The sequence below is a fragment of the Chaetomium fimeti genome, assembly GCF_033439085.1.
Source record: "Chaetomium fimeti strain CBS 168.71 chromosome Unknown B0H64scaffold_3, whole genome shotgun sequence".
NCBI lineage: Eukaryota > Fungi > Ascomycota > Sordariomycetes > Sordariales > Chaetomiaceae > Chaetomium > Chaetomium fimeti.
Genome location: NW_026944331.1, coordinates 2705622 through 2733472, shown reverse-complemented (window position 1 = coordinate 2733472; position 27851 = coordinate 2705622). Strand labels below are relative to the sequence as shown.

The following is a 27851-nucleotide window of genomic DNA, read 5'->3' as shown; positions in this document are numbered from 1 at the left end:
AACGATGCAACACGAGCAGATTGGTTCACGTAGACATGTGGTATTCTCCTTAATTGTTGTGTTTACTATATATAATGACTATTTGGTCCTGCCAATCTTCAACATTATCCTCCAAATCCCGATGTGTCCCATACAGAGAAATGGTCTACATAGAAAGAAAGACAACAAACATCGCTGCTAAACAAGTAGTGAAAGGAAAAACGCCTATATCCATCCAATCCAAGTATCCAAAACCGTATCAGGGGGTATGTGTCCAAAACTCCGACCGCCACCGCTTCCTAGCTTACAATCAATACAACAACTCCCCCCCATGCACCATAGCCTTGAACCGATCATCCGGCTCCTCAAACTCATACGCCTCACCCCTCGTAACGCGATCCACTTCCTCCCGCACGAAGGGGTACACATCCTTCCAGGCATTGCGGCCCATCCAGCCGTCCAGGTGGCCGTAGCCGGGCACGACCTTGCGCTTGTAGTCGCCGTGCTCGAAGGCGTCGCACAGGGTCTCGTAGGTACGCTCGGTGGCCTCGGGCGAGAGCACGGCGTTGTCGCGGCCGACGAAGAGCATGACGGGGATGCCGCGCAGGCGCTCGACGTTCTCCGGGCTAGTGAGCGGGTCGTACAGCGGCGCGTTGGCCATGACGTGGCCCTCGTAGCCCATCTTCATCAGCAGGTTCAGCTGCCGCATGTTGACGCCGCCGAAGAAGCGGTCCATCTGCCGGTGCGTCGCCTCGTTGAGGTTGGTGTGGTTCCAGCACCGCCCGAAGACCAGCGAGGTGCGGTGGCAGGCCGCGTTGTTGCACATCTCGCGCCGTGCCTGGGGGTAGAGGCGGAGGAGCTGGTTGACCGTCTTCTGCACGAGCGTGTCTTGGTTGGATGTGCTGCACGAGAACCAGCTGCCCGCGAACAGGCCGTAGAACTTGTCTAGTGGTAAGGGGCCGGCCATGACCTTGGCCATGTTGGTTGGGCCCCACACCGGGTTCATGAACACCTGCGAGCAGGTGATGCCCAGGATCCAGGACGTCGGGATCGTGCCGTCCAGCAGGCCCGACGCGAACGCCACGCTGCCCATGCAGTGCGCGATGGTGTAGACCTTGTCGGGCCCGTGGATGCTGCGGATGTGCTCCAGGCAGGCCTTGAGGTCCAGCCGCGCGTCGTAGGTTGTCCAGTTGCTACCCGCAATCATGATCTGGCTGATGCGGTGGACTGAAACGAAGACGCGGTAGCCGGCGCGGGTGAGGTAGTTGACCGCGTTGTAGGGGATGGTCGGGAGGGCGAAGATCTGGTGGTCGACCGAGGCGCCGGGAATCATGAAGAGGTTGCGGATGTTCTTGGGGTCGTTGCCGGGAAAGTGGGTTGGCTCCCATATGTGCATGCGCGAGGACACGCCGTCCGACGCGACGATGTCGACGGACTGACTGGGCGGCGTGTGGTTGATGAAGCCGCTGAAAGTCTTGGTGGGATACTCCAGGGGGGTCAAAGGCGCGAGGAGAAGCGACATGGATTTGCGCGTGAAGTAGGTCAGGAAGCTGGCCGCACTGAGGGCCTTCTTGATGAAGTTGCTGCCGGTGGGCGTCATGGTGTTGATCTGGGAGAAAAAGTCGGCGGGCTGAATGTGCATCATGCCCTTGGCGATGACAGGCGCTCGGCGCCAGGCTTCTTCGTCGTCGAGGTCGGCACACATGTAAGGCACATGTTTGCTGATGGTCACATACAGGGTGCTAGTGGCTTTCCAGAACTGGAACGGGGCCAGGGCAACCGACGAGTCGACCACTTTGTAGCCATGGAAGTGCAGCTTCCTGCCGTCAACGCCGGTCATGTCGAAATCATACGTCAGGTTCCGAGTGCCCGGTGCCTTGTTGTTGAGAATGAAGAGGTTGAATTCTCCTCGCTGCACCATAAAAGGCGAACCTGGAATGGCCGGACACACGAATGTACCCGTCAGCATACCACGATGCTGCGCATGGTTGACCATCTCCTTGGTGTTGAACGCCTGCACGCTCAGGAAGAAGCGCGCGCTCTCGCAGAGCGACTTGGCCATGCGGTGGGCGAGCTCGTATGTCTCTTGGTTGTCCTCCTTGAGATCCTCGTCAGGGTGGATGAAGCCCGACATGACCTCGGTGAAGCCGATACCACTCGCGCTGACCTCGCGGGCAGTGCGGATGACCTTGTTAGCCACGCTAATGCTATCCTGTTCCTCGAGGGCTTTGAGTTGCTCGCGCTTGTGACTCGGCTGCATGCGTCTTGGCCTATGCTGCGGCTCGCCGAGGAGGTTCAGGATGCCATTCCCCTCTTCGCTGATGGTAAGACCGTTGGACTTGGCGTATGCCTCAACTGAGCGCTCAGCTAGCGCGGCAATCGTGGCGAAAGGGTTGGCAGCAAGCGCCGTAGGGATCACCGCAGCATCCGTCACGATCAAGCCGTCGTGGGTCCGGCCATCCCTCCCCCTGAAGACTTTACCAACATGGTTGGTTACACCAGTTTTACCCGTGTTGTCTCGGGCCATGCATGCGCCACTATATTTTAAGTTTAAGGTTAGGTTGTATTCCGTTGGTGGCACAGAAGAACGGGGGTTGGGGGGGGGTTGGTTACATACCCGATGGGATGGACCGTGATCTGTTGGCCCAACAGCTCGTAAAAGGGACTTTGTACAAGGGTACCACCAACGACCTCGGTTGCCCTTTCGAGCAGCTTATTAAGCTTCTTGACGTGATGTCCCCGACAGACACCCAGAAACTCAAGCATCGGCTTGTCATCCTTGAGAGACAAGACAGCTTGGTTGCCTAGGTAGTGTTAGTATCCGTCAGGTTTTCAAGGGGGCATTTGGGGATCTTACTGTCGTGAGACATGATGAGGTAAACCTGCGTTTTCTGCACCGCCCCGTTCTTGTAGTAGGGCCCAAGGAACCTGCTACCATACCGTGCCAGGGCAGCTTGCGTCTTTTCGATGAGGGTGTCATTCTGAGGGTCTTTCTTTCCCGGCATGAGATCCAGCATTGCCTGGAAGAGAGGCGCCAGGGCATGCGGAATGGCCCCCTCCTCAAGCACAAACCCGTCTAAGGGGTTGAAATCAGCCTTGGTATCATCCTCCCGGCAGTCGATGACGCTGGTGATGGTTGGGCCGATGGGGTGGTATGGCGACGGGTTCTCCCGTCCTATGGCGTTCACGTCCTCGTCGGTGTTGTAACCAAACGCCAGCATGTCTCCATTTCCGCTCATGTGCTGGCCGACCATGTCGCTCATCTCGAGCCCCATAGCCTTACTCCGGAGCAAGATCTCGGTCGAGGCGATGGAGCCGGCACCGAGGAAAACGGCCTTCTTCGCATGCACCCACATAAGGTCGCCATGCAGGTTGGCCTTGAACAATCCCCGATTTCGGCCGTGCCAGGCAAAGTAAACACGGTATCCCTCGCCGTTCTTGTCCTCCTCGATGTAGCGCACCTCGCACTCGCAAAACATCTCGGCGCCCCAGTTCCAGGCGTCGGCGATGTAGGTGACGAGGGTGGTGTTCTTGGAGCCATCATTGACTCCCGTGGCGTCTTGGCCGGTCAAGGACGACGGCGACATCTCGACGCCGCAGCTATTGGGGCCGTTGACAAAGCGCGTTGTCTGACGCACCTTCTTGAACTTATTCCCCAACCCCATCAGCTCGGCCTGCTTCTGGAGCAGCTTGGCCTTGGGAAGTTCAGGCCACTCGGCCGGGTACTCCTGAGGGTCGAGGACGTCTTCCACCTTCTTATAGTCTGTAGTAGTGCGTCAGTAAGCCGGGAGTCAGTCACTCAAAGTTCCGAACGGAAATACTCACACTTATCCAACCCGTCCACATCTTCCCGGATCTCTGGCGGCCACTCCTTCATCGCCAGCGTCTCCTTATCCGCCTCCATAAACACATTTGCATTAATCAGACTCGTCCCACCAAGCCCTATTCAACAACAGTTAGCATCGCACTTCTCTCCCACTCATCTCACAGCAACAAAGAAGCAGAACTCACCATTCCCCACAACAGCACTCTGCCCCCTGCCCATAACCAAATGATACAGCCCCGTGGGGTCACCACCCTCCACCTGCGAGCCCTTGACCCAACCCGGCGAAAAAGTACCGGAGTAGTGCAGCTCCTTGGCGGCGTCGAGGGCGCCGGCGGGGTACTCGCCGGGCCACTTCTCGCGGCCGCGCTCGAGCAGGCAGACCGACTGGCCCGTGCGGGCCATGCGCGACGCCGCCACGCCGCCGCCGTACCCGGACCCGATCACCACCACGTCGTAGGTGCTGCGCAGCAGCTCCACGGGTTTGGATAGTCGTGGGAACGCCGCGTCCTGCCGCCCGTCTGTGTAGGTCCGCGGCTTGCTGCTGGTGCTGCTGCTGCTGTGGCGGGGTGCCGATGTGGGTGTTGCTGGTGATGTGGGCTTGTATTGGTGGTGCTGCTGCTGGTCATCGTGCATGGCGTAGATGGGTGGGAGGGGGTGGGGGTCCTCGCGGCTCAGGTCTGGGGAGGAGGCCGTTTGGGACGAGTTGAAGGAGGTGGCCGTGAAGGTCGAGGCTGGTCGGGGGCCCGAGCTGGAGCCGTAGCTCGAAGAGACGCTCGGGTCCGGGGAGGGCGGGCGTGTGTTGTCGAAGGCGTTGTCGATGATGCCCATGGCATTGCTGCCCCTGTTGTTCGGGTCTGGTGTGAGGGGAGGGGAGAGCAGGCCATTGACATGCAATGACCCTGACGGGTTTTGAGTGGGTGATGACTTGTCCATCGTGCTGGCGAGAGCACAGTCTCGGGCTGATGACACTTTCTAGACAATGCTCAAGAGACAATGCTCAAGGCGAGGGCGGTTTAACTAGGGATGTGAACACGCAAGACTCAAGGGACTTTGGGCTAAACTTGAGAGAGGGAGGATAGGGTTGAACCGGAAGTGCCCGGAAACTCTTGTTATTTGGTGGTCTCAGGCGAGGAATGAAGGATTGATATTGGGAACCAAGGGAACCAAGGGAACCACGGGAGTCAGGGGCAGGAATATCGTCTTGATAATAAATCCTCGCCCCCAACTCAACGGTGACCACACTCCATCGTAACCTTGACCTTTCCGGGCAAGGCGCTCTCCCCTGATACATCGACGTGCAGGCAAGAAGAAGGCACGGCTCCGTTCACCATCGGCATGCTCGCCCTGTGGACGGACAGGAACGGTTTAGCTGCCCCCCCTCGGCTCCATGACCCGGCCAGGGCGCAGTTCTCAGCCCACCAGTCTTCGGCTTGGGCAAAAATAAGTCTCGACACCAAACGGAACGGCCATTGGCCGGAATACCGCAGCCAAGTGCTTGCCGCAACGAGGGTAGGATCTAGCGGGGGTTTGTGGTGGAGAACCCGTCAGCACGGGTCGGCCAGGGGCCAGGCCACCGCTTTCTGGAACCACAGCCACGAGAAACACCCTTGTTTTTAGTGTCATCCAATGTCGGAGTTTTTGATCGACCTGTGGTTCGCGTGGTTCGGCACGGTTGTTGCCTTGTGGCGTCTGCGAGTTTGTGTGTTAGTGTACACTAGCACGACGACGTCGTTCCCCCCATGATCAACGCCATTGCCCCGTGGGGTCGATGACGATACCGTACACAGGGAGGAATGTGTCCTCGCCATTCCTCCAGAGATCCGTGCCCGGCGGACCGCTGGAGCGGGCTCTCTGTCGCCATCACGGGCAGATCATGATTCGCATATGCCGATCAATGGGCACCCTGACGAGCCTGATCGGGGTCTGGATACAACCCGAAAGGTGAACGACTCGGTGCTGGCATGTTGACACCTGAAGATTCCGGAGAAAGACCCGTTTTCGTCATCGGCTATGATTTGATGGGTTGCGCTGAAGGCGCTATTGGACGGGAAACGAAGACTGCCCATGTCCCGATAGGCTGTCACCCAAGACCCAAAGTCCCGTGGTCCCCCAGTCGCCCAGTCCAATGGGGACCCACACACCCGATGCTCGCCGGGGCGCAAATCGCGACTGCATTACTCCGGCACTCCGGTGAGCCCGTCTCTTTCCTTTCCCGGAGCAGGGAGGCGATGGCTGAGCACCAATATGGCAGCCCCGATGAGTTTCGCACTCCAGAACCGTGATTGGACGCCCACCACAACCTGTCTCCCTGTCTCCCTGTGTGAAAAGAAGTGCCCCGTTGAAGTGGTGGTCAGCAACCCTGTTGATGGTGTTCGGCCCCAGACTCTCAGCCCTGTGTCGCTCAGCCCCCTTGCTCAGACGTCCACGGCGCTCAGATCGCAAACTGCACCCAGAGGGACCGCTGCCGCGGGCATCCCCGTTGCATACCGCGCCGTGCCCAAAACCTTAATCACAGTGCCCCAAACAGTGGGTGCGAAGGATTCCGGCGTCTTCCTTTCCGCCCCGACGGGGTGGATATCCGAACTTTACTTCAAGTGCCTGAACCCCCATTGGACTTCAGAGCCATTCCAATTGGGCAAACGTCGGTTCTTTCGCGAGAGCCTCGGGGAAGCGTCGAGGAATGCACCTCTCTGTATGTACATACATACTTCGAAACTGTGTACCGTGTCTCGGGTGTGACCCAAGATGCCAGAATTTGGGGTCGGGTGTTGGTTGGCTAGGGACAGTCGGGGACGGACAGCTGAATGAGAGGCTATAATAAGGCCCGGGTGTGTCACAACCGCTTCTCCAGTGCGAGGCAGTGACCGTTCCATCGGGAAAAGTCCTCGGAAGGCTCGTCCATCAATTGGCCTGACGTGGTTATTTTAACATGGACGAGTTGAACAACGTTTGACAATGCAAGGTACAGGCGGGCCGAAACGGGGCGCATCGAACCCCGAGTTAGAAAGAAAAGCGGAGTTTCACTAGACTCACCACCAAAAACACCATTGTTGCCATTTTTACGATATGTCAAGTGCCACAAGATCATCGTGTCGGAACAAGGCAGGTTTTGCCGAATTGAAAGTTCCGTCTTCCCCAGAACACCTTTTTACCCCCGTCGGCAGGATCAATCCCATATCGGTCCCATATCTCACCCATATCAGTGCTGCAACGCCCAGAACTCGACCCTTATCAGCGTTGCACAGCACGAACAAGACGGAAGGCACGAACGCGTCGGGGTGGATCTTGGCTTATCTTCGACTCCGGCATGATTGGGCCATGCGAGGTCACCTGGATCATCCAAATCTGCCATGGCGTGCTTTCCCGCATCTCTCGCGCTCGCGACTTGAAGAACTTAATGTTTTAAATGGTTTCATTGCTATGTAAAAAGCATCGCTCCTCTATACACTTGTCCGTCCTCTCTCGCTTGCTTCAGAAACCAGGTATCGACAACCCGCAGCCAGTTAACCCAGGGAATCATGTCGTTAACTCGTCCGATCCCAACTCCATCCTGATGGGGAACACCCAAGAACGCCGGCTGAAAAGAAAAAGACTAATAAAAAGGAAAAGGAAAACGGCTCATCGATCGGTTTGAGAAAGCGCTGCAGCATTCAAGGAAGCGCACTCCATCAAACCCGATTGACTGTCGCCTCCCGTTTACCACCAGTCGCCGTGCTCGTGCATGGCCTGGGCGACCTTGACGAAGCCGGCAATGTTGCTGCCGGCGACCAAGCTGGGGAGCTCGCCCTCGCTCGACTCGACGTAGTTCTTGGCGGTGGTGACACCGAGGTCGAAGGCGTTCTTCATGATGTCCTTCAGCTTCTGGTCGACCTCCTCCTTGGTCCACGCGAGGCGCTGGCTGTTCTGCGACATCTCGAGACCCGAGACGGCGACACCACCGCAGTTGGCGGCCTTGCCGGGGGCGTACCAGATGGCATTGCCCTTCTTCTCCCGCCGCTCGTTCTCGAACACCTCAATGGCCTCGAGCGTGCAGCCCATGTTGGAGCCTTCGGCAACGAACCGAGCGCCAGCGGCAACCAGGCCGACCGCCTCCTCCTTGCTGACCTCGTTCTGGGTCGCGCAGGGGAGGGCGACGTCAACCTGGCCGACGTGGAGCCACGGGCGGACGCCCTCGATGTACTGGAGGTTGCCCTTGGTGGTGTAGGCGGAGAGCGACTGGCGCTTGACCTTCAGGTCCATGATGGATTCGATATCCTCAACCGTGACGTGGCCGTCGCCAACCGCCACGAGCGAACCCTTGGAGTCGGAGAGCGAGACGATGGTGGCGCCGAGCTCAATGCACTTCAGCGCAGCGTACTGCGCAACGTTGCCGGAACCGGAGATGGCGACGCGCTTGCCCTCCCAGTTGCCGACGCCAGCGAGCTCGAGCATGTGGGTGACATAGTACACGAGGCCGTAGCCGGTGGCCTCGGGGCGGATGAGCGATCCACCCCAGTCGAGGCCCTTGCCGGTGAGGACACCCTCGAACTTGTTACGCTCACGGCGGTAGGCACCGAACATGTAGCCGATTTCACGGCCCGACACGCCAATGTCGCCAGCGGGAACGTCGGTGTCGGCACCGATGTGCCTGGAGAGCTCGCGCATGAAGGCGACGCAGAAGCGGCGGATCTCGGCGTCACTCTTGCCCTTGGGGTCGAAGTCGGCTCCACCCTTGCCACCACCCATCATCACTGGCCCCACAGTCAGCAAGTGCTGCCAAAAATCATCTTTTGGGGTCATGTTTCAACTTACGGCCAGTGAGCGCATTCTTGAAGATCTGCTCGAAACCGAGGAACTTCAGACTGTTTTTTTTCGTCAGCTGGTGCCCCCTGATATTTGGGTCGTTTTTTGGGTGTTTTTTCTTACATCGAGAGGTTGACGGAGGGGTGCAGCCTCAGGCCGCCCTTGTAGGGACCGAGGGCGGAGTTGAACTGCACACGGTAGCCGCGGTTGGCCTGGAGGTTGCCGGCATCGTCCTCCCAGACGACGCGGAACTGGATGACACGCTCGGGGATCGAGACGACCTTGAGCGCAGTGCGGAACTCGGGGTTCTTCTGGAACAGCGAGCTGTTCTCGAGGGTGAGGACGAGCTCTGCAGGATTCATGTCAGTTCCCAAGTCGCGAGTCGGATGCTAAGCGGCATTGTCTCCCTCACCCTTGTAGGCCTGCTCGAACTCGGGCTCGCTGGCAAGGTGCGACATGGTGGATGGTTGTTGGTCGAGGTGTGGGAAAGAGTCGACGTGTTTGTTGCGATGGGGTTGTGTTACTGGTTATCGCTGTCGACTCAAACTTTGCTGCGAGAATGCGGAGGGAAAGAGAAGGCGGAAGAGAGCATCAGGAAGACGGAAAGAGCCCAGACTATATACCAGAGAGTTCTGGGATGGGATGGGATGGTGGGGGTGACGAGACCGGCGCACGAAAGGGGAGATGTGACTAGCAACCACGTTCCCCTTGCTCCGAGGACAGGTCGGCCGAAAGAGGCGGCTGTTGTTGGAGGCTTGGGCAATTCGTAGCTCCGTTTCACAACTGGGCCAACTTCGATTGGGCGTGTGGGACATGGACAGGCGGCGAAGTTGACTGCATCCCCACAACGAGGGGCGCCCCTTTGCGGGACGAGTGGCCACGTCTTGGCGAGGGTTTTGCCCATCAAGCCGCGCCGGTTTTCGCTCGCTCTGGAAGAACGGCACCTGTCATCCCACGCCAGCCATGCCCACCAATCTACAACCTACCCGGCTTGTCTTCGCCAATTTGCACGCGTGCAGCGGTGATCAGTGTCTTGCCACTGCATTCGCCACGCCAGTGTGAAGTTATTTCTGGTCATCAAAATCCTCCGCAATAGCCTCGTTGCTCATTTCTCGATGTCGTCGTCTTTATCGATAGCAATGCTGCACCATGATTGGCAACCGCCGTCTTGAATTTGGAGAAGCCATGATGGCATACTCCGCATGCTCGCGTGCCCTCCCCCTGTCGGAGGCGTCGTGAGTGGACAAGCTCAGACGGCTCATGGTTGGGGGTCGCGCTTGAGGGGCTCAGAATAACTTATCCGCGGGGATCGATTGGCCGCCTCAACAATGGATAAATCCGACTTGGTAATTTTATGGCGGGGTCAACGGGAGCTAACCCCGAATAATGCACCAGAGTGCGCCTCGGGATGGTGGGGCTTATCTTTCGGGGGGGAGAAATCCGTCAAAGTCTTGACTCCTCACCCGGCTCGACCCGATTCATTCTCGCCCAGCCTCCGACCTCGCTGCTCGAGGCTGCGGATGGCACTCGGTTTCGCCTCCGGGGCATTCCGAATTTGGCAAGTGAGCGCAGGGTGCCCCCAGCCTTTCCCGCGCACCCAAAGCTGCCGGACGCGGGTTGGGCCAGTCATTCACCTTCCGATCATCCATCTCGGCGCTCCGCTTATCTCGAGTTGCTAAAGACAACTGGTCATGCATTGGCGGGTTGTTGATGATAGGCACCTGAATTCGGTCCGTTGGTTCTTTCGCTTCGCTCTTCCCGACCGACGCACTTGCTCGCTCGTCTCTCCTTCAGGCTGCTGTCGAAGCGCCCCCCCTCAGACATCCGTCGTCCCCCCTTCAACTCGTCGAAGCCATTGACGACGACGTCGTCGTTGTCAACGCCCGCAACTGGTTTGACGAAGACGAGGACGAAGACGAGGAAGGACAGCATGTGATCGAGAGGATGGCCAAAGTCGAAATCCCATGTTTGCGCATGCGACACCCGGCGCTGCGGTTGGCGTTACCGACCTTCCGCGTGGAGTCGGTCGATGTAACCCTCGGTCGAAAGCATGCCGAGTGGAGACGTTCGAGTGCTGAGACCTTCAGGTGTCTCGAGGACAACAGAAGGCATGGGAGACCTCATGTTTAAGTATCTCGCGTCTTCTCACATGCTCAGATGCCTATCTTGGGCCTCGAGATGACCCCTATCGCTTGAGATACACTATCTCGTCCTCCCCGGCCGTCTCGAGATACGGTGGTTACACTTGCACACGTGCTTGCGACTCCGAGCGAACCAACACGCGGAGAGGGAATGCAGGGTCCTGGGGGCCCATGATAACCTTATCTTTGCAATCTCGAGGTTCTGGTCGGTTGGAATCCACCCGGCCACCGCTGGCGTTGCCGTGGGTCTAGGTACGTACCCTCAAGGTACCGCCCTCGTCCCAGTTAGTTCGGGCTCCAGACTCCGTTGTCCATCACCGCATTAAAAAGGGACAGTTCCGGTGCATGAGGACACGTCTATAGGTGCTGACGTGGGTGAAAGTAACGTTGTTCCTGCGAAAGAGGTACACTTTGTGTACATACCCAGGTATGCATGGCAACACAAGATGCAAAGTCATCCACAAATTGGAGGGTTCCTCTTGCATTAAACGACCAAATCTCCCTCTATCCATCTCACCCAAGCTAGTGGTGTATACATGCATTCTTCTTTTTATCTCACTTCGTTCTTATCCTTCCCGTGTATTCCCGTTTTCTCTTACTTTCATCCCATTCCCGAGGTTTCATTATTTCCCGCCTTCTCTGAACTTTGACATGCCACAAAACGGAAAACAAATGCCAAGTCCTGAGGCATGCCAGATGGTGATGCGGTGAGACTAGCCATGTCAGCACAACCGGGAAAACCCTGTCTTCCCACGAGACAGAGCTGGCTTGGCTTTGCCTCGTCCCCCAAAGTATCCGCCTCTGGGCGACGTTGTGCATGGGATGGTTTGAGTTCAGCCAGCCCACTGCAGGCTAACTCAGGAATAGAGCAGGGGGTGGGTTTGTGAACATGTGCAAGTCCTTAGGTATTACGTAGGACAAGAGATTTAGGCAACTGAATCTCCGGATCAGGCGTGGTCTTTCTGGTCTTGTTGGCCGGACCGGGCCGGGTCGGTTCGGGTCCGCGCGCTGTCCGTCGGTGATAGTCGGGGCTTCGCGCGAGAGGATATTTGGGCGTCAACAACATCACGTGGACTGGACACAGCAGAGCAACCACAAGGTAGTAGGCCAATGCCAACGAAGAGAAACGACACAAGGGTTGTCGCAGAGCGCGAGATTCGAGCATTCTGAATAGTCCGACGGAGCGGGTAACAAGAACTGTTCGTTTCTAATACCCGAGCCTAGCAACCCTTCATTCACAGCATGGGAAACGAAAAGTGTGGCCAAGTTGTTGAGCTAAACGATAAACTAGCTTCCTACATACAGCCAGTACTTCTCAGTAAATCAAAGTGACCTTCCGCCATAATATGTCATTCTACTGTTTTCCCTTTACTCTTTCCAAAAGTTTTGCGCTTTTCTGTTTCATTTTAGTCTCTTTTTCTCGGTTTTATTGTAGGGAGCCCTACTCCCAATAATACCTGAGGAGATACTGTACGAATGGCGATATTAGATCGAGTTGTCGGCATGTTGCAAGTCACCAGCACATGCAGGAGTGGTAGGTAATAGATTCATGATCTGAGGCTCTACTACGCCGTCTTCGCCCAGCAGCAACGTAACAGCCATGGTTTTCCGTGCCGCAGCCTTTTCCTCCAAAGCATGGCGGGTATCTCCAATCAACCTCTCCTCCGCATGTAAAAGAAAAGAGAAAAAAGAAACAAAACATGAGAGCGGTAGATAGACATGAGGAAGCAAAAGAAACAACTCCGCCACCGAAGGGTAGGATTATATACAGGCGATGTACCGCCAGCAGCCGGCAAGTAATGTAGCCCAAGAAGCGAAGTCAACGGAATACAACATATAAAAAAGACATGAAGGGAACAAAGCTTGTTGAGTGTCTGGCCTGGTCTGGGCTGGTCTAACAAAACGAGCAAGCCACTTCGGTAAGGTATCCTCGCCTCCTTATATCCCGTAGCCAACCCACCTCCCCAAACCCAGACCAGACCAGACCAGACCAACAAGCCACGCCTCCCTCAAGCCGGCCAAAAAAAAAAAAAGAGAAAAAAAGAAACCGCTCACGAAACCTGCATGACCATGGGCCCAGCCACAATAATATCATCCGTCAACATGCCATTCAACGGCCCGGCACTCGCCAAGTTCACATACGTAACCCCCGCCAGGCCCTGGGGCACCACGCAGCCAGCGGCCTGGTCGAAGGGGCTGAACACGGTACCACCCGGGATGCCACCCGTAGTAAACGCGCAGTGGGTGGCCGTGGCAGCAGCCTCGCTCTGCAGCTGCACCGACGCACCAGCCGCCACCGCCTGGGCGCTGGCGCCCTCGGGCATGGCCAGGGTGGGGAAGGCGGTGAGGATCAGGTTGGAGCCGTCCGGGCAGCTCTCGATGAAGGGAGCCGCGAGCGAAAAGACCTGTTTGGGCGAGAGCGGGGTGTCGAAGGCCTGCGGGACGGGGATGCCGCGCGAGGCGGCGCGGACAAAGGTCTGGTGGCGGGCCTCGATGGTGAGGATGGAGCCGGCGGTGGTGAGGATGGAGGTGTCGGAGATGAGGGCGGCGGCGCCGAGGTAGGCCGACACGCCGACGTTCTCGAGCACGCCGGCGGTGGCGACCATGCCGGCGGCGTCGGTGAAGCCGAAGTTGTAGGTGCAGGGTTGGACCGGCTGGACGCCGGCTTGGGCGATGGCGCTCTGCAGGAGGATGACGTGCTCCTCCTCGGTCTGGCCGACCTTGATCAGCGCGTCGATCTCGCGCTGGTCGAGGCCGAGCGCTTGGAAGTCGGTCGCGGGGAACTGCGCGAAGCCTTGCTGGTAGAAGGTCGCTTCGAGCCACTCGAGCGTGAGGGCGCTGTTGGGAGGGGGGGAAGAGGTTAGTGGTTTGCTCTTTTAAAGCCGAGGGGGTGATATGATATGTGTCTTACAATTGCAAGATGTCAACATCGTTGAGGCCGAGGGCTGCGGCCGCTGCGTTTTGGCGCTTCGCGTGCTGGTACAGCCTCATCTGAGACTTGCTCAACTTGGGCACAGCTGGGAGCGCTGATGAGAGGGCCGCCAACCCGGCCACCACAACCCCAAAGGTCTTCGTGAAGGAAGGCATGTTGTCGGTGTACGTCGATTACTCTTTAACCGTCCTTTTCGTATCTATTCCTTTCTTCTGTCCTGAGTCCCCTGTAGATCCGAATCGAAGTCGAGTGTTTCGGTATGAAAGCAAAGACCAGCCTGGCTATAGAATCGAAGGCCTGCCCGAGGGTCGTAAATTAAAAGAAATATTAAGATAGACGTCGTAGACTGGGGCGAAGAGGACTGAAAGAGGGACAGACCGAGCTGCTTGAAGGAGGGTGAAAGCAGACCAGCGCTTTGGGCGTGAAGAGCGAATGGGACGAAAGGCGTGGGATGAGGAGAGAGGAAGAAGAAGGGAAAGGCTTGCATGTGTAAGTGGGAAACGGCCATGAATAAAGACGGGCTGCCAAGATCGTCTCTCTTCGTAACAAGCGGCTGCTGACCGTTCCGGGATCCGCATCATGTCGACTACCCCCCGGGACCCGAACAGGGAGACGGGTTCAGGAACAAGCAGCAGCTAGAACAATGCTGCGGGGGGGTAGCGCTCAGGGCACGCCCAGGACCCCCAGACGGGACGATGTCGCCTTGTCGGGCTCGGGACTTCGGTCTAGGCTGGGTTTGATAGGGGCAACGGGTTCAGCCAAGACGGGACTTCAGATGGCCAGGAGCGATGGGAGAGACTTCATCATGTTTCGTTTCCTCGTGGCTGCTGCCCTGACGTGCCTGAGTGCCCCTAGTGGTGTCCCCTCCTCCCAATCCCACCCTTCACCCCCTTGCTCCAGGCGCCGTGAGAGTGACCTGCGCGATCCCCCCTCTGCCTGACATGAGGCTGAAGTTGGCCAATCAGACTGACGCGGGTGGTGTTTAAGGTTGGGATGAAGATATTTGCATCCCTGCTCGGAACTTGGTTGATTGTCGGTAACAGTCGACCCCCTTATTTGCACGGAGTAAAATCTTAGGTGCACGGAGTGACTAGGCCCAACTCGGTAAAGCGTCCCAAAGTTTTGGCGGGGAGTTCAGCCTAGCACGTGACTCGTGACCAGGGACAATTCACCCCTCAAACTCCCACACTTACAATACAATTCACCTCAAGCAGCTCCAGCTAAAACTTTTAAAAAAATTAAATTAATTAGAGTAAAACTGACCAGATTACATCCAAATCACCTTGCTACCAGTTAAGTTACCCTCCTCTTTTTAGGTCGGGGTGAAGGTTAGCGACTGTATAAGTGCTGTACTCGAGCTGGAAGCTGGGCCAGGTCTTGGCAGAAAAAGGTCCAAAGGCACTAACAACTTATTGGGTGGTATACCGCCCTTTTTGGTAGTACTCCTGTACTCCGTGCAACTAAAATTTCACTCCGTGCAAATAAGGGGGTCGGTAACAGTGGGTAACAGTGGGGGAAAAGCTGGAAATTCAGCCTGTGGGCCTGCTGTGGAGGCGGGGATTGGCCACAAGGGACGTTGCCAAGTCGGTACCAGGGGGGTTGCACGGTTACCATGCTGCACGGATTTGCGACAGTGGCGCCCACCATGCTCGTCTCAGACTTGTTTCAATCGGACGGACCGCATCAAGACCGAAGGATCGGAACTGTCTTCATGGTGCATCTGCGACAACACTAATCTGCTTCCGAACAATGCCAGCGCCGCGGAGCCGTGGAAACGACATTGGCTTTGAAGATGACGACTATCATGGTTTTTGTGTTGGTGCTTGAGAGTCAGTGTTGATAACGATAATTAACTATTGAATATTCGGGCAATTTGCGCCATCAGGAAAAAGCCAAGGTTGCTTGTTTACGATGTCGTACTCGACTAATGTCCGTTCGCTTCGAGATCTCGCCCCAATGGTGCCCTCGCTTGTGAGGCGACGACCTTATTCGGGACACCCTTGGGACCGAGCGGGTGGACTGGGATCACCATTGCCTCCATGCCCTATACTCGCCCCAAGTATGCCCAGCACGACTCGGAGACGAGATTCGCCGCATACACCCTGTCGATCTCGAGTTCTGCCGGTGTGGGCAATGGCTCGATACGTGCGGGAGTCTGTCTCCGGGATCATCCACATGCTTCGACGCCGTGTGACATGCACGGGCACTGTTTTCCCACTGCTATGTGTGTGGGGGAGGGGCGCCAACGGGCGTTCCTCACAATATTCTCGAAAGTTTCTCATTCTAGGGCTCGGGAAACACGGGTGGGTGGAAAGGGGGGTTGGTATTCGACGATGCGAGTCTGCTCCAAAGTAAACCTCCGGTCGATCATCGAGCTCGCTTGAGTCGAGATTTGGATCTGAAGTTGAGGCACCCATTGAAAGGTGCACGAAAGGAAACGACTAGTACCCATAATTGCCTCTCTTAGGTTGATGGTTAGGTACTTGCTCTTTTCATAGTCCCATGATGAAAACTTAGCAACCGCTGTGGTATTCGATCTATACAAACCACACCAGTAGCAGTGACTACGATGATGTGGACACAGAGTGCCCGTCACGGCATCGGGATAGCAACGGCAAAACCGCAATACCACCTTGAAAAGAATGTGTCACAGCCTTGAACATAACTTTGTGCGACCCGGATTGGGAAACATCCATCGGAAAGGAGACGGACTAAAAGCCGGAAGCAGATCCCACCAAACGGTTACCAAAGAGGTTCCATCGTGAGCTCGAGGGTCCGGAGCTCGGGAGGTGGCCGATCCAGAGATCTTCGTTGTCTGAAGCAGCTCCGGTGTTGCATTATGCCGAACGCTCACTGCAAAGCTTGAGCATGCACGGAAGACAACCCGTGAAACAGACTGTTGTACCAAGTACCATCCTACACCAATTCAGAAAGCGATCGCACGCAACCTGTCCACACAAAATCGATGCTTACTTCACTATTAGATGGCTGCCCTATGTGTTCTGCCTCCTCCCCTCCCCTTCATTCTCAGCTTCTGCTTCCTCATTTTCTCCTTTGACCGCCCCCAACGGCTTTGCCGGGACTGTTACCGTCTCGTCAATGCTGTTGTGCGTCTCGATCTCCCCTCCTCCTCCAATAAGTGCGCCGCACTACTATTGCCATACAAAAAAGTATACCATCTTCGGTGAGACCCTCTATATGGAGCCTTGTTTATCAATCTTCCATTCCCCTGACTATCGCCAACTTGAGGTATTACCGCCACCGCCAAGCAAGCCTCTGCATCTCGCTTGTTGCTTCTTGAGTCATCATGTGCTGGCCTTCGGAACGCTTGGATGAGGTCCCGGTAGCTTAGAGTGCATAGGGGTTGAGAGACCGGATGGTCAGGCATCTAGAGTTGTGTTAGCGTTCTGTTACCCGTGGTAATGGGTTGTGATGTAGACTTACGGCGGGCTCTTGCTGAGGTCCGTCTTCAGAATGACCGGCACCCGTGTCATCTCCGTCACATCCTGGATGTAGTCCCCGCCCTCCTCTCTCAGCTTGAACAGCTTCAGGTACTTTTCCTTGTTCGTCAGGCGCGTCTCCGGCGCGTCGGCCGTGGGCACCTTGGAATCCGACCGGGTACGGTGGAGGCTGCCGGCCGCACCAGCCGATGACCGGGTCGGCGACCCAGGGACGCTCTGCGTCGGCCGCTCGGCCAGCGACGCTCCGGCCATCGCTTCCGTAATGTCCGACGCGTTGTCGGACGCGTTCTCCTCGTCGTCGTCGAAAAGGGCATCGACGTCATCCGTCGAGATGGTGCCCGTCTCGGTCTGCTTTCTGGTGGCCTCCTCGCGTTCCTTCTTTACACGGTCTGCCTCCTCGGCCTGGCGCGCCGCCGCCATAGCGTTGGAGTACCGCTGGGACATGCCCGCCTTGGGAAGCTCGTCTTCGGGGACGTACGCCGAGCTGGGCACGCCCTTCTCCCAGTAGAGCTCTAGCACTCTCTTCTCCTTGCGGAATTCCGCCTTCTTCAAGGGCAATTGGTCACAGTGCACCCGCTTCTCGAAGCCCCATTCGGGGATGAGGACATCGAACGCCGACTCGTACACGCACAGAACAATGCCCTCGCTGATCAGGTCGCCGTTCACTTCTTGACGCTTCTTGTCCATAGCCCGGCACGCCTCGATGTGGACGCTCTGTTCTTGAGCGTTCTGAGCCGAATCCTTCTTTGTGTTGCAAGCCTCGACCGTCTTGACGAGGTTCTCCAGATCTTCGTTGTACTCAACCGTGCCTTCGGAAAGGACGGATTCCAGTTGGCGGTGGACTAGAACATCCGCATAGCGTCTGGTCGGGCTGGTGAAGTGAGTGTAGAGCGGCTGGTTGAGTGAGTAGTGGGCCCAGAGATGTTGAGCCGTTTTCCCTGCAATAAAATACTTGGCGCGCTGCATCGACTTGAGCAGTAGTGTCTCCATGCCCTTTCTGATCTCATCATCGTCGACCCTGAAGAGGCTGTTCTGGAGCGTTCCGCTGCTCGAGGGGTCGAATTCGTAGCCGAGCGCCGTCATGCGTTCCACAAACGTCTGTAGACGGCGCGAGTTGGGCGCCCCGTGCCTACGGAGAAGCGCCTTATCGGGGAGGGCGCTCGCCAAGCGCTGAGCGACATACGCATTGGCCTTGTGCATGAGCTCCTCGACAAGTTCGGTCGCCGAGGTGGTGTCGAACACGTTGTGCTTGACGGGAATGTTCTCGTCGTCTAGCTGCTGGAGGAGTCGCAGCGGGGCGATGGGCTCGCCGCCAGCACCCAGGCGTGCCTCACGGAACTTCTCCGTTAGGACCTATGAGCGAGATTGTTAGCATGCTTGGGGCGCAGTGACCGGTAAAGATAACTCACATTCAGAAGCTGAATATCTTTCGCCTCTGCGGCGACATGGGTAAATTCAGCAGCGCCAGAGATGGCCTCATCCATCTGCGAGAGCGAGAGCCTGCCGCCGCTCTTGGCGATACCCTTCCCGATCCAGACGTCCCCTTCGGCGACAGCGCCGGTGAGCGGGTTGGCCGAGAAAACAACGCTGACGGTCAGGCGATCCTGGTCCGGAGTGAGCGAGCAGACCTCGCCCGAGAGCTTTTGCGGGAGTAGGGCGCAGAATCGGTTGGCGAGCTGAACGGCGGTGCCACGCTTCTTTGCTTCGCGGTCAAGAAGCGAGTTTGGCTTGACAAAATGGGTGACATCGGGCACGTGGATGCCGATTTCGATCTTGCCGTCGGGCAACGACTTGACATGGACACCGTTTCCGAGCTCGTCCGAGCCGTTCAAGTCGAGAGTGAAGACCTTCTCGTTGCGGAAATCCCGGCGAGCGGCGATGGCAGCTTCGTCTTCCTTGGCGATGGTCCAGTCCTGGAGACCGACGCTGCGCAACACGGCATCGGCAAACTCGTCGGATGCAAAGTTGTTGTCTCTAAGCAGGGCATCCGTCTCAACCTTGAGGTCACCCATCTTCCCGAGCTTCTCAACCAGGGTACCGAACGGATGCAGCGAAGTAATAGGCCAGCGCTTGATGCAAGCCACAAAGATCTGGTCCGCATAGTCCTGGTGCTTCTCGACGAAGTCGCGAGGAGCCTGCTCCGTGGGGATAGCAATCAGCGGGACACGCTTGTCAGTCGGCTTGAACCACACGATCTTGGGCTTCTCCTGGGCCCGGGAGTCGTGGTGCCGCGACATGCTGCCGTCGCGCGCGGCCCGCTCGGCCTCTTGTTTCTCTTTGGTCGCCTGGCTGCTGGGTCGGAGCAGACCCAGAGTGCCGGAAAACATCTGACCCGGCACGCGCTCAATGACGGCGACAATGTGGCCGGCGTAAAGAGGCTTCGCCTCGTCGTTGATCTCTTCCTCCTCGACAAGTAGCAGACTCTGGCCCTCGACCTCAACGTCGTCGTTCTTCTTTTGAGTGGGTCGCTGCCTGAGACTGCCACGACGGCGAATTCCGCCTTCGCCAGTGCCGTTATCATCACCATTGCCGCCACCCTGGCTAGTCCCGGCGGTGGATCCGGAACGGGTGTCGGTGATATCCTTGCGTTTCTTTTTCTCTTCCTTCTCGCGCTTCTGAGACCAAACCTCATCAACGTCGAGAAGCTCGACGGCGACGAGATCTCCCTCGAGAGCACGGTTGCGGTCCTTGCTGCCGCAGATGAAGATGTCGGCGTCCAGAAGGCCATCCTGGGTCGAGACATACGCATCGCTTCTGTTCTTCTTGTTCACGCGGAGGACGCCGGAAACGAGCTGTCCATCACCTAGGAGGGCAGGAAGCGTGGCCTGCGGCAGATAGGGGGTGAACAGCGTCTTGCGCTGCTGTTGCTGTTGCTGTTGCTGCTGTTGTTGACCACCCATCTGAGGCGCATGCTGGCTCGCCTGGAGTCCGCCCATGTGCTGACCATTCATGGAGGCGACCTGAAGGGCCTGCAGCTGGTTGAGTTGCATGGGGTTTAGCTGCTGCCCGGCGTACATGCCTGGGATCATCATCTGTCCAGGGAGCTGCATCAGCTGGGGCTGACCAGGATACTGGAAAGCTCCGATGTTTGAGATGGACTGGTGGCTGATGGAGCTACGGCTCCGGTGGCCCGGCTGGAATCCCTGGTTCTGGCCAGTACCACCGGTTTGATCCTGACCTTGGTTCTGGCCTTGGTTCTGGCCTTGGTTGCGCCAGTTACCGTCGAAGTTCCGAGAGGAGGTGCGGGTGTGGCCGCCACCACCACCACGACGAGGGAAATCGCCACCGAGACCACCACGACCGTTAGTACCAGCAGCCATGCTCTGGCTCCGGCTGTGGGCGCCGCGACCACCACGGAAAGACGAAGGCGGCACGGCCAAGTTCTCGGCTGCGGGGAGGGCAGGGCTTGCGCTTGCGCTTGGGCCCTTGGCCTCGTCCTCCGGCCTTTCGGCCGGACTCGAGGCGCCGGGGGCAGGGAACTGGAAGCCAGACGTGGTACGCTTCTGCTGGGCGATCTCGGCAGCCTTCTTCGCATCGGCGAGGGCCAAGGAGTGACGTCTCTGGTGGCCACCTCCGGCACCACCGCCGCCGCCCCGGCCGCCCCGACCGCCGGCGTTCTCCCTGCCCTGTCCCTGGGGGTTCTCAAAGCTGCCAAAGGCAGATCCGGACGCCCCAGACGAGGGCGCCGGAGGCGGGCCCATGCCCATGTTGGGGAGAGCCGACTGATTACGGCGATGTGACAGGGGTTGTGTTGGCGGAGCCAAAGGCACGTTCTGCTGCGGAAGCTGAGTCGGGAATTGGTAGCCGGGTTGCGGCGACATATTGGGCATGCCACCCTGGAGCGGATTATAGCCGCCGGCTCCAAGGCCTTGTCCGGGTAGCATGCTCATCTGCTGGTAGGTAGCTTGGAGCTGCTGTTGCTGTTGCTGCAACAGCTCGATCTGCTGCTGGATGGCCAGCTGCTCCACTGACGCGAGAGACGGCGGTTAGCTATTGTTTCGTATGTCCGCACCCAAAAAATAGCACACGAGCCCAGTGACTGGGACCGTTGGACGAGCCGTGGCGATTGCGGCATGGTTCGAGAGAGGGGCAGAGCAACGTGGACAAAACACGAGACATTGATGAACTTACTGCCAGGGTTGGAATACATGCTCATCAGCGGAGTCAGGTCTGACGGGTTCCTGCGATGGGCAATGTGCAGCCGGCGGCCAGTGGGACCGGGGACGCCTCCAGGCTGAGGCTGCTGTTGGTGTTGCTGCTGCTGATCCATGGCGGCGGTTGTGCTATGCGAAACAGCGAGCAGGGTAAATCGATCGGGTCGATGGGTGCACGTCGAGTGCGAAACGGGCTTTGGTCGAATGCGTTTGCGGGCAGCCAGTGACAGGAGTTGGAAGTCTGTCTACTGGACGGGAATTTGGTCGTTTCTGTCTGTTCGTGTGTCTTTTTTGGGGTTTTGCGGAGAGGCGTTGCTCAAGCGGACAATTTCAGGTGCTGGAATATTTCGAGCCCAAGTTGGTTAATGAAAGATAGAGAAAAACCAAGAGGGAGTGTAGAGATGGGCGATCTTGATGGCGGAGGTTTGGATGCCGAAAGGCTGAGGGGGGGGTTTGGGTTGAAGGAGGGTGCGAGCGAGGAGGAACTCGAGTCGAGGATGATGACGATGAAGGTCGCGGGATGCGCACAGGCGAGCAGCAAGCAGGAAGGATGCTCCGTGGGCCTGATGCTCTCTGCCCCGTCACCCAGTGCCCCAAGCAACGCTTTGCCCAGGTGCCCAGCTACCACTGACCGAAGGGGGAGAGAAAGTGGGGCCTGGTCCCGCACAGCTAATCCAAACGAAGCTGGAGCCTCGAGGTGAGAGGGGCAAAGACAGCGCTGCAGCACCGAGGCCCTGTCTGTTCAGCGGTGGCTCTCTTGCATATACGGGTTGCCGCTGCTCTGTTTTTGGACCATCGGAGCTTCACTTTCATCACACAAACGGAATATGCCACCTTGAAAAGAAATATACAAGTCAAGACAGATCAACCCTAGGCTGTGGGCAACTCCCGTCATTCCCAATGCGAGACACAAGCACGACAACCGAGGGAGCTCCAATGTTCGGGCGGGGTGGATTACCGTTGTCAAGGGGCCCGAGTGCCCACAGCTCCAGGCGCATCACGACCTTGCTCCATCTTCTGTGAATCACCAAAAGCGCCAGACTGGCAGACTGCCAGACCGCCAATGATCGCGCATGGTGCGTGGCTACTGAGGCAGTGTCCTCGTGCCATGTAATCGGGGTTGGATACCTAACGATGATGACGAGTTCTCACCCAAATTCAAGCTGCGGCGCAAGAAGGAGGGAATAAAAATAACCTTCAAAGAGGCGCCGATCCCATCTGCCGCTCGGCAGCCCCCGAGTTGCATGGGGTTGTTACACCATAGGTAACCTGGAAACGCCCCTATTTGTCTTGTCTTGTTTCGAACTATGATTTGTATGTATACGGATATATGTATGAATAGGGGGCTCGCTCTTCAAGACAACAAGATGGTAATAAAAGAAAAAAGAGACATCCCGACAAATTCTTGCCCCAATGGAAGACGAGCGCACTTGAACAAACTGAGTATGGAGTCCGAGCGTCAAACGTGATCATCCTTGTGTGCGAGCCTAACCAAGCAGCGAGCGCAACAGGCCAAGATGCGGTCAAGGTCAGGTGTCACGAACTCAACGACAGAGTTACCAAATGGATGGCTCGTAGCCGAGGACGGCGTGGACGAGCATTATCAATTGTTCGAGATTCTTGGCGGGAGCTTGAGCCCCCCCCTGATGGCTGATGTTCTTGCTGGTCCTGGTGTTGGTGGCAAAACACTGGAACTTAAGGTTCCTGAGGGTTCTGTGTCAACCGTGTAACGGGGTTAGGGTTGCCGTTCTTTGTCCTGAGGCTACGACTGTGCACGGGCTGTCAGCTGTCGCCGAACGGACCCCCCGAGGGTGGTCCTAGTCACCGAGTTAGCGGCTGCGCCCCAGCATCAAATTGACAAACGGGCATCAGCCGTCCACCAAGCCGTTAGCAACCGCGATTGGAAATCCCCAAGGACCATATTTTGGTAAACACACCGCGAAATTCATCGACTAGCAACTTTGATAATGACAGGATCATCTCCTCTGCGCCGGCAGAGCTACCACCGGACAAACGGAAGTCCACAACGAAACGTTCTTGAAGAAATACTCGGCGACGACAGGAATTCGGAAGCGCGTCATAGATACCTTCTGGAGACAGCGAAGAGAGAACACGATAGGGTTCGGGAGGAAGCAGAGAGAGTGTACCGGGAGCAGCTGCAGAGGGAGGAGAGACAACGGCTGTTCGATGCACGAAGGAAAGAGGAAGAGAGGATCAAGCTGGAAGAGGCTCTCGCTGCGGATCGCGCGCGGCTGAATGAGCTCAAAGCAAAGAAGATCGCGATCCCCGCGCCTCTGCCCGACCCAGAACCACATGTTGTGCCAACGGTCAATGGAAATGCTCCTGCTGCCTCGCTACCAACCAACAATGCCTCGACTCAACCAAACGGGGCCACATCGCAGAGACCGATGACGGTTCCTGCCGTGCCGGTGCCAGGCGCTCATGTACCCAAACCTCCCACTGCACCCATACCAGCGCGGACTCAGAGCCAGACTCCAGTGGCGGTCGCGCACAAAACGCCGGAACCCGTGAAGCCAGCAAACTCAGTCCTCGGCATCAACGGCCTTCTCAATAACACGTCACAACCTAATGGCGCCACCTCAGATTCGGGCACATCGCGCTCGGCTGCCCAGCCTTCGACCCAGTCGCGTCCCGACAGGCATGCAGAGATTCATAAAAATCTCAAGATACTCCGGAAATCCATGGCTGACCAGGCCAAAACAAACGCAGCCTTGAAGGGAAGGATGGGCGATATGCGGCGAGAGATCCGCAAATCGGTCGGGCAGCTCACTGTCACTTTGGGGGTCGCAGGAGTCAACAAGATACAGGTAAGGAATTGCGTGTTTGATGCTATTCGTGAGGTGTTAGTCACTGACCATCGCATCACAGCAACAAAACATTCTCAGACTGCTGCGTGAGGCGCGATCAAATCAGATGCAGTCGCAGTTGATGGACCCCAGTAACTTCGTTCTGGAGCCAAGGAACCCCATCGAGGGGGGCGCAAACAACGACGCCACTCTTCCATCAATATTCCTCTACCTCATCAACATCTTTGCGAAAGCGGCAATAGCCCAGTTCATCAACGAGGCCGGCGCGCGGCCGGAGACAGCGGACCCAGTCGGTGTTTGCGTTGCCGCCACCCTCTCGGAGCCTGATTTCCTGTGGCGCGGCACATCGCTTATCGACATCATGCTCGCCAAGTTCAGGATAGTCTGTCCTGTCCTGTTCGGCTACCGAGGTAGCGAGAAGACGGAGCAGGGGAGGCAGAGGCTGGGCTGGTGGAAGGACAGCGGCCGGTGGGTACCAGAGCAACAACATATGGACCGCATGACCGGTCTAGGGGCGGGTTTTGCTTCCATCTCCCTGCGGAATTTTGCCATGTCCAAGAAGACGAACCCACTTCCCCCACGGGTATATTGGACGGCCATGGCGCGAATCATCAACACACCACCCGCGGAGATCTCCGACACGCAATGCGTCGTGTTGAAGGCAATGGTGGAGAGTTACGAGCAGAAGTTCATCGAGTTCTACGGGACGGCCGCCATCGCGGCTCTACGGACAGCGCTGCTCGACTTTCCCGCCCGAGCACCACAGAAGTCGGCGGCTGTAAATTCACTCGAGGTTTTGGCGCAAATGCTGAAGCGGGATACGGGCTTGGTTCTTGGATAAACGGATTGGTGTACGGGGGAACGTACATTGTTAGTAATTCATTTCTGGCTCGGGGGAGAGTCAACGTAGGGTTATTTCATCATTGTAGGATGGGACGGGGTGGCCGCAATGACCGAAGATATGTCACGGTCTGGGGCGTTGCATGTACACCAACCGTGGTTATTGTAGATACCCGACATATGAAGAATACTAAAAAAGTGAAAAACTATAAACGCCTCGTTGCGAAAAACCCCATCTATCTACGCCCTGGTATTATGCAATACATCCCAATAACGTCCCATCAATCCACCAGACGACCATCCCCCCGATCTCATAATATTAGTAGCAAGATCAACAAGATGACCAACACAACGATCAAAAGTCCTATACAACAACTGCTGTACCGATCCTCCGTCCTCCTCAACACATGGCCTATCTTATCCATCCCCGTCTTCAACCTCCCTTCGACCCGATCTGCCACCCGTTCCGTCTCCTGGAGCATCTCCACCTGCTCCTCCAGCTCCCGGCCCATATCGTCCGCCTGCCGCCGCAGATTCCCCACCGTCCGGGACACCCCATTTAGATGCTGGTCCTGCTCGCGCATCATCACAACCTGCTGTTCGCGCTCGAACTGAGCCACATAATCGGCCCCCCCTCCAGCACCATCAGCCTCCCCGTCCGCAATAGCGAACGACGACGGATCCGGCAGATCCCCGCCCCTCCCGCCGCGCCGCGCACCGGCGGCAGCAGCCCCAGAAGAGGCCTTGGCGAGCTCCTCGCGCATGTCGTCGACCTCGCCGCCGACCTCCTGCACGAGGCGCTTGCGGCGGCCGACCTCGGCCACCGAGAGCCCGAACCGCGCCGGGTCGGACTCGACCGCCCGCACCGACCCGGCCAGGTCGGCGAGGTCGTCGGCCAGCGATGTCAGTGACGACTCGAGGTCGGCGCGCGCGGATGCCAGTTCCGGGGAGGTTGGTGCCGTGGCTAGCGAGCGGATGCGTAGGTAGGATGTGAAGAGGGAGCGCGCGGTTTGGAGCTGGGTGAGGACATCTCTGTTGTGCGCGGGTTGGAGCGGGTTAGTTTGGGTGTTGGGTGGTTGTGATTGGGAGGTTGGAGGAGGAGGAGTTGAAAGGGGGGACGCACTGCTGGACCTGGAGGAACGGGTCCTCCTCGTTCGTTGAGGACATCATCGCTCCCGCGCCGTGGTCGGTCACGCTAGTAGGCGGGTTGTCGCATTCGCGGGACGGTAACTGAGCATGTCGCCAGGTACTGTCTCGCCGGAAGTGGAGGTAGACTTGTCGAGGTTGATCGTTGAGGTTCGCTTTGGGGATGACGTTGCAACGGGGAAGGTGCTCCTGGTTCCAGATTCCGAGCCTCGAGATGCTACAATCACGGTTGGTGTGTCTCCAGCCAATGGAACGGAGGATGTGCCTTGCCCTTTCCGTCGATGGTCTGCGGGGCACAGTGCATCGTCTTGTTTTGCAGCAACCCGCATCCTGCAACTCTGGGCCGCCCGGACCCTGAACCCCTGTCCCACTGTCCGCTAACCAACAGCCGGGAGTGGGAAGCTCTGTCAAGTTGAAACGTAGCTTCAACAACCGCTGGTGCTGGCTTTATCTTCCTCGATTTCCCCCATTGCCTTGTCCAATTGATTTGGATTCATCATCAAACCGTTCTTCTCACCAAAAATACGCCGGCCACATACCAAACCGCCAGAATGCTCAACGTAAAGCGGATCGTTATCGCCGCCTCCCTGATGGTGGGCGCGACCATGATGTTTGCGCAGCCCGCCGCAGCCGCCAAGGGCCCCAAGATCACCCACAAGGTCTACTTCGACATTGAGCACGGCGACGAGCCCCTTGGTCGTGTTGTCATGGGCCTCTACGGAAAGACCGTCCCCGACACGACTGACAACTTCCGTGCTCTGGCCACTGGCGAGAAGGGCTTCGGCTATGAGGGCTCCACCTTCCACCGCGTGATCAAGCAGTTCATGATCCAGGGCGGTGACTTCACCAAGGGCGATGGCACTGGTGGCAAGTCGAGTACGTGTTACCCTACTATTCTGTAGTTGGTGTTGGGGTGGGCATCGCTGACTTTTTTGGCTGCAGTTTACGGCGACAAGTTCCCCGATGAGAACTTCAAGCTCAAGCACACCAAGAAGGGCCTGCTCTCTATGGCCAACGCGGGCAAGGACACCAACGGCTCCCAGTTCTTCATCACCACTGTTGTCACTTCGTGAGTTGCACCATTTGTTCGGGGAGCATCTTCTAGATGGTATTGCTAACACCAACCTACAGTTGGCTCGATGGCCGTCACGTCGTCTTCGGCGAGGTCCTCGAGGGCTACGACATCGTCGAGAAGATCGAGAACGTTGAGACCGCGCCGGGCGACAAACCCGTCAAGACAGTCAAGATTGCCAAGAGCGGCGAGCTGGAGGTCCCTGCTGAAGGTATTCACATGGAGCTCTAAAGCTCTTTTCACAATGCGTGCCAACATCCCCCCGTCTCCCTTGACACCTCTGTGGATATAAAATGAGATGCACTGGGTGTGACTGGCCCCGGTGTCGACAATATCAATTTGCAGTCCCCATGCTCGATCTTACCATGCCATGTCTCAAAAGACACTGTACTGATCGTTCATTCTTGCTTCCGCGGTTGCTCAGGCATCGATGCGCCTGAACATGACGCGAACACGGCGCCCGGAACAAACGAGCCATCTGCGATGGAACTTGGCGACGACTGGCCTCTCCCGGTCAAGCTGGCTCTTGTGGGAATCGTCGTGGCAGTCTTTGCGATGTGGCTGCGTTTCTCCAGGGGCCAGGCCCAAAACGAAGTTGGCTATGAGAAGACACGTGTGTGAATGATGAATGTAGAATGGGGGTCTTAAGGGAATAGTTATTGTGGTACACCCGGAGATGAGAAAGGGTGT

The 27851-nt window shown here is 57.3% G+C and overlaps 8 protein-coding genes across 8 annotated transcripts; 3 read left to right on the top strand and 5 right to left on the bottom strand.

The window, feature by feature from the left end:
* Positions 1-34: 34 nt before the first annotated feature.
* Positions 35-4976, bottom strand: B0H64DRAFT_124584 (uncharacterized protein). Its single transcript, XM_062798019.1, has 5 exons — positions 3991-4976; positions 3805-3921; positions 2837-3742; positions 2597-2783; positions 35-2516 (listed from the first exon to the last, which is right to left on the bottom strand). Exons 1-5 carry the CDS (start codon positions 4736-4738, stop codon positions 290-292), a joined length of 4185 nt encoding a protein of 1394 aa, XP_062660981.1. The 5' UTR covers positions 4739-4976; the 3' UTR covers positions 35-289.
* Positions 4977-5835: 859 nt separating this feature from the next.
* Positions 5836-6902, top strand: B0H64DRAFT_392225 (uncharacterized protein). The gene is made up of 3 exons (XM_062803537.1): positions 5836-5995; positions 6057-6714; positions 6838-6902. The coding sequence occupies exons 1-2, from the start codon at positions 5950-5952 to the stop codon at positions 6542-6544; spliced, it is 534 nt and encodes a 177-aa protein (XP_062660980.1). The 5' UTR covers positions 5836-5949; the 3' UTR covers positions 6545-6714; positions 6838-6902.
* A 301-nt stretch (positions 6903-7203) lies between these two features.
* Positions 7204-8733, bottom strand: B0H64DRAFT_392224 (Glutamate/Leucine/Phenylalanine/Valine dehydrogenase-domain-containing protein). Its single transcript, XM_062803536.1, has 2 exons — positions 8597-8733; positions 7204-8535 (listed from the first exon to the last, which is right to left on the bottom strand). The coding sequence occupies exon 2, from the start codon at positions 8531-8533 to the stop codon at positions 7502-7504; it is 1032 nt and encodes a 343-aa protein (XP_062660979.1). The 5' UTR covers positions 8534-8535; positions 8597-8733; the 3' UTR covers positions 7204-7501.
* A 4046-nt stretch (positions 8734-12779) lies between these two features.
* B0H64DRAFT_372829 (Ferritin/ribonucleotide reductase-like-protein) lies at positions 12780-13815 on the bottom strand (the record flags this gene model as incomplete). The annotated part of the gene is made up of 2 exons (XM_062802245.1): positions 12780-13566; positions 13640-13815. 2 exons carry the CDS (start codon positions 13813-13815, stop codon positions 12780-12782), a joined length of 963 nt encoding a protein of 320 aa, XP_062660978.1.
* A 3187-nt stretch (positions 13816-17002) lies between these two features.
* On the bottom strand, positions 17003-21491 carry B0H64DRAFT_124544 (uncharacterized protein). Its single transcript, XM_062798018.1, has 4 exons — positions 21253-21491; positions 18531-21088; positions 17105-18474; positions 17003-17048 (listed from the first exon to the last, which is right to left on the bottom strand). Exons 1-4 carry the CDS (start codon positions 21389-21391, stop codon positions 17009-17011), a joined length of 4107 nt encoding a protein of 1368 aa, XP_062660977.1. The 5' UTR covers positions 21392-21491; the 3' UTR covers positions 17003-17008.
* A 1625-nt stretch (positions 21492-23116) lies between these two features.
* B0H64DRAFT_473568 (GLE1-like protein-domain-containing protein) lies at positions 23117-25151 on the top strand. Its single transcript, XM_062808005.1, has 2 exons — positions 23117-24103; positions 24165-25151. The coding sequence occupies exons 1-2, from the start codon at positions 23243-23245 to the stop codon at positions 24942-24944; spliced, it is 1641 nt and encodes a 546-aa protein (XP_062660976.1). The 5' UTR covers positions 23117-23242; the 3' UTR covers positions 24945-25151.
* On the bottom strand, positions 25152-26372 carry B0H64DRAFT_392207 (t-SNARE). Its single transcript, XM_062803535.1, has 2 exons — positions 26067-26372; positions 25152-25975 (listed from the first exon to the last, which is right to left on the bottom strand). The coding sequence occupies exons 1-2, from the start codon at positions 26111-26113 to the stop codon at positions 25255-25257; spliced, it is 768 nt and encodes a 255-aa protein (XP_062660975.1). The 5' UTR covers positions 26114-26372; the 3' UTR covers positions 25152-25254.
* A 268-nt stretch (positions 26373-26640) lies between these two features.
* B0H64DRAFT_440923 (cyclophilin-like domain-containing protein) lies at positions 26641-27392 on the top strand (the record flags this gene model as incomplete). Its single annotated transcript, XM_062806522.1, has 3 exons — positions 26641-26965; positions 27032-27158; positions 27221-27392. 3 exons carry the CDS (start codon positions 26641-26643, stop codon positions 27390-27392), a joined length of 624 nt encoding a protein of 207 aa, XP_062660974.1.
* Positions 27393-27851: the final 459 nt, after the last annotated feature.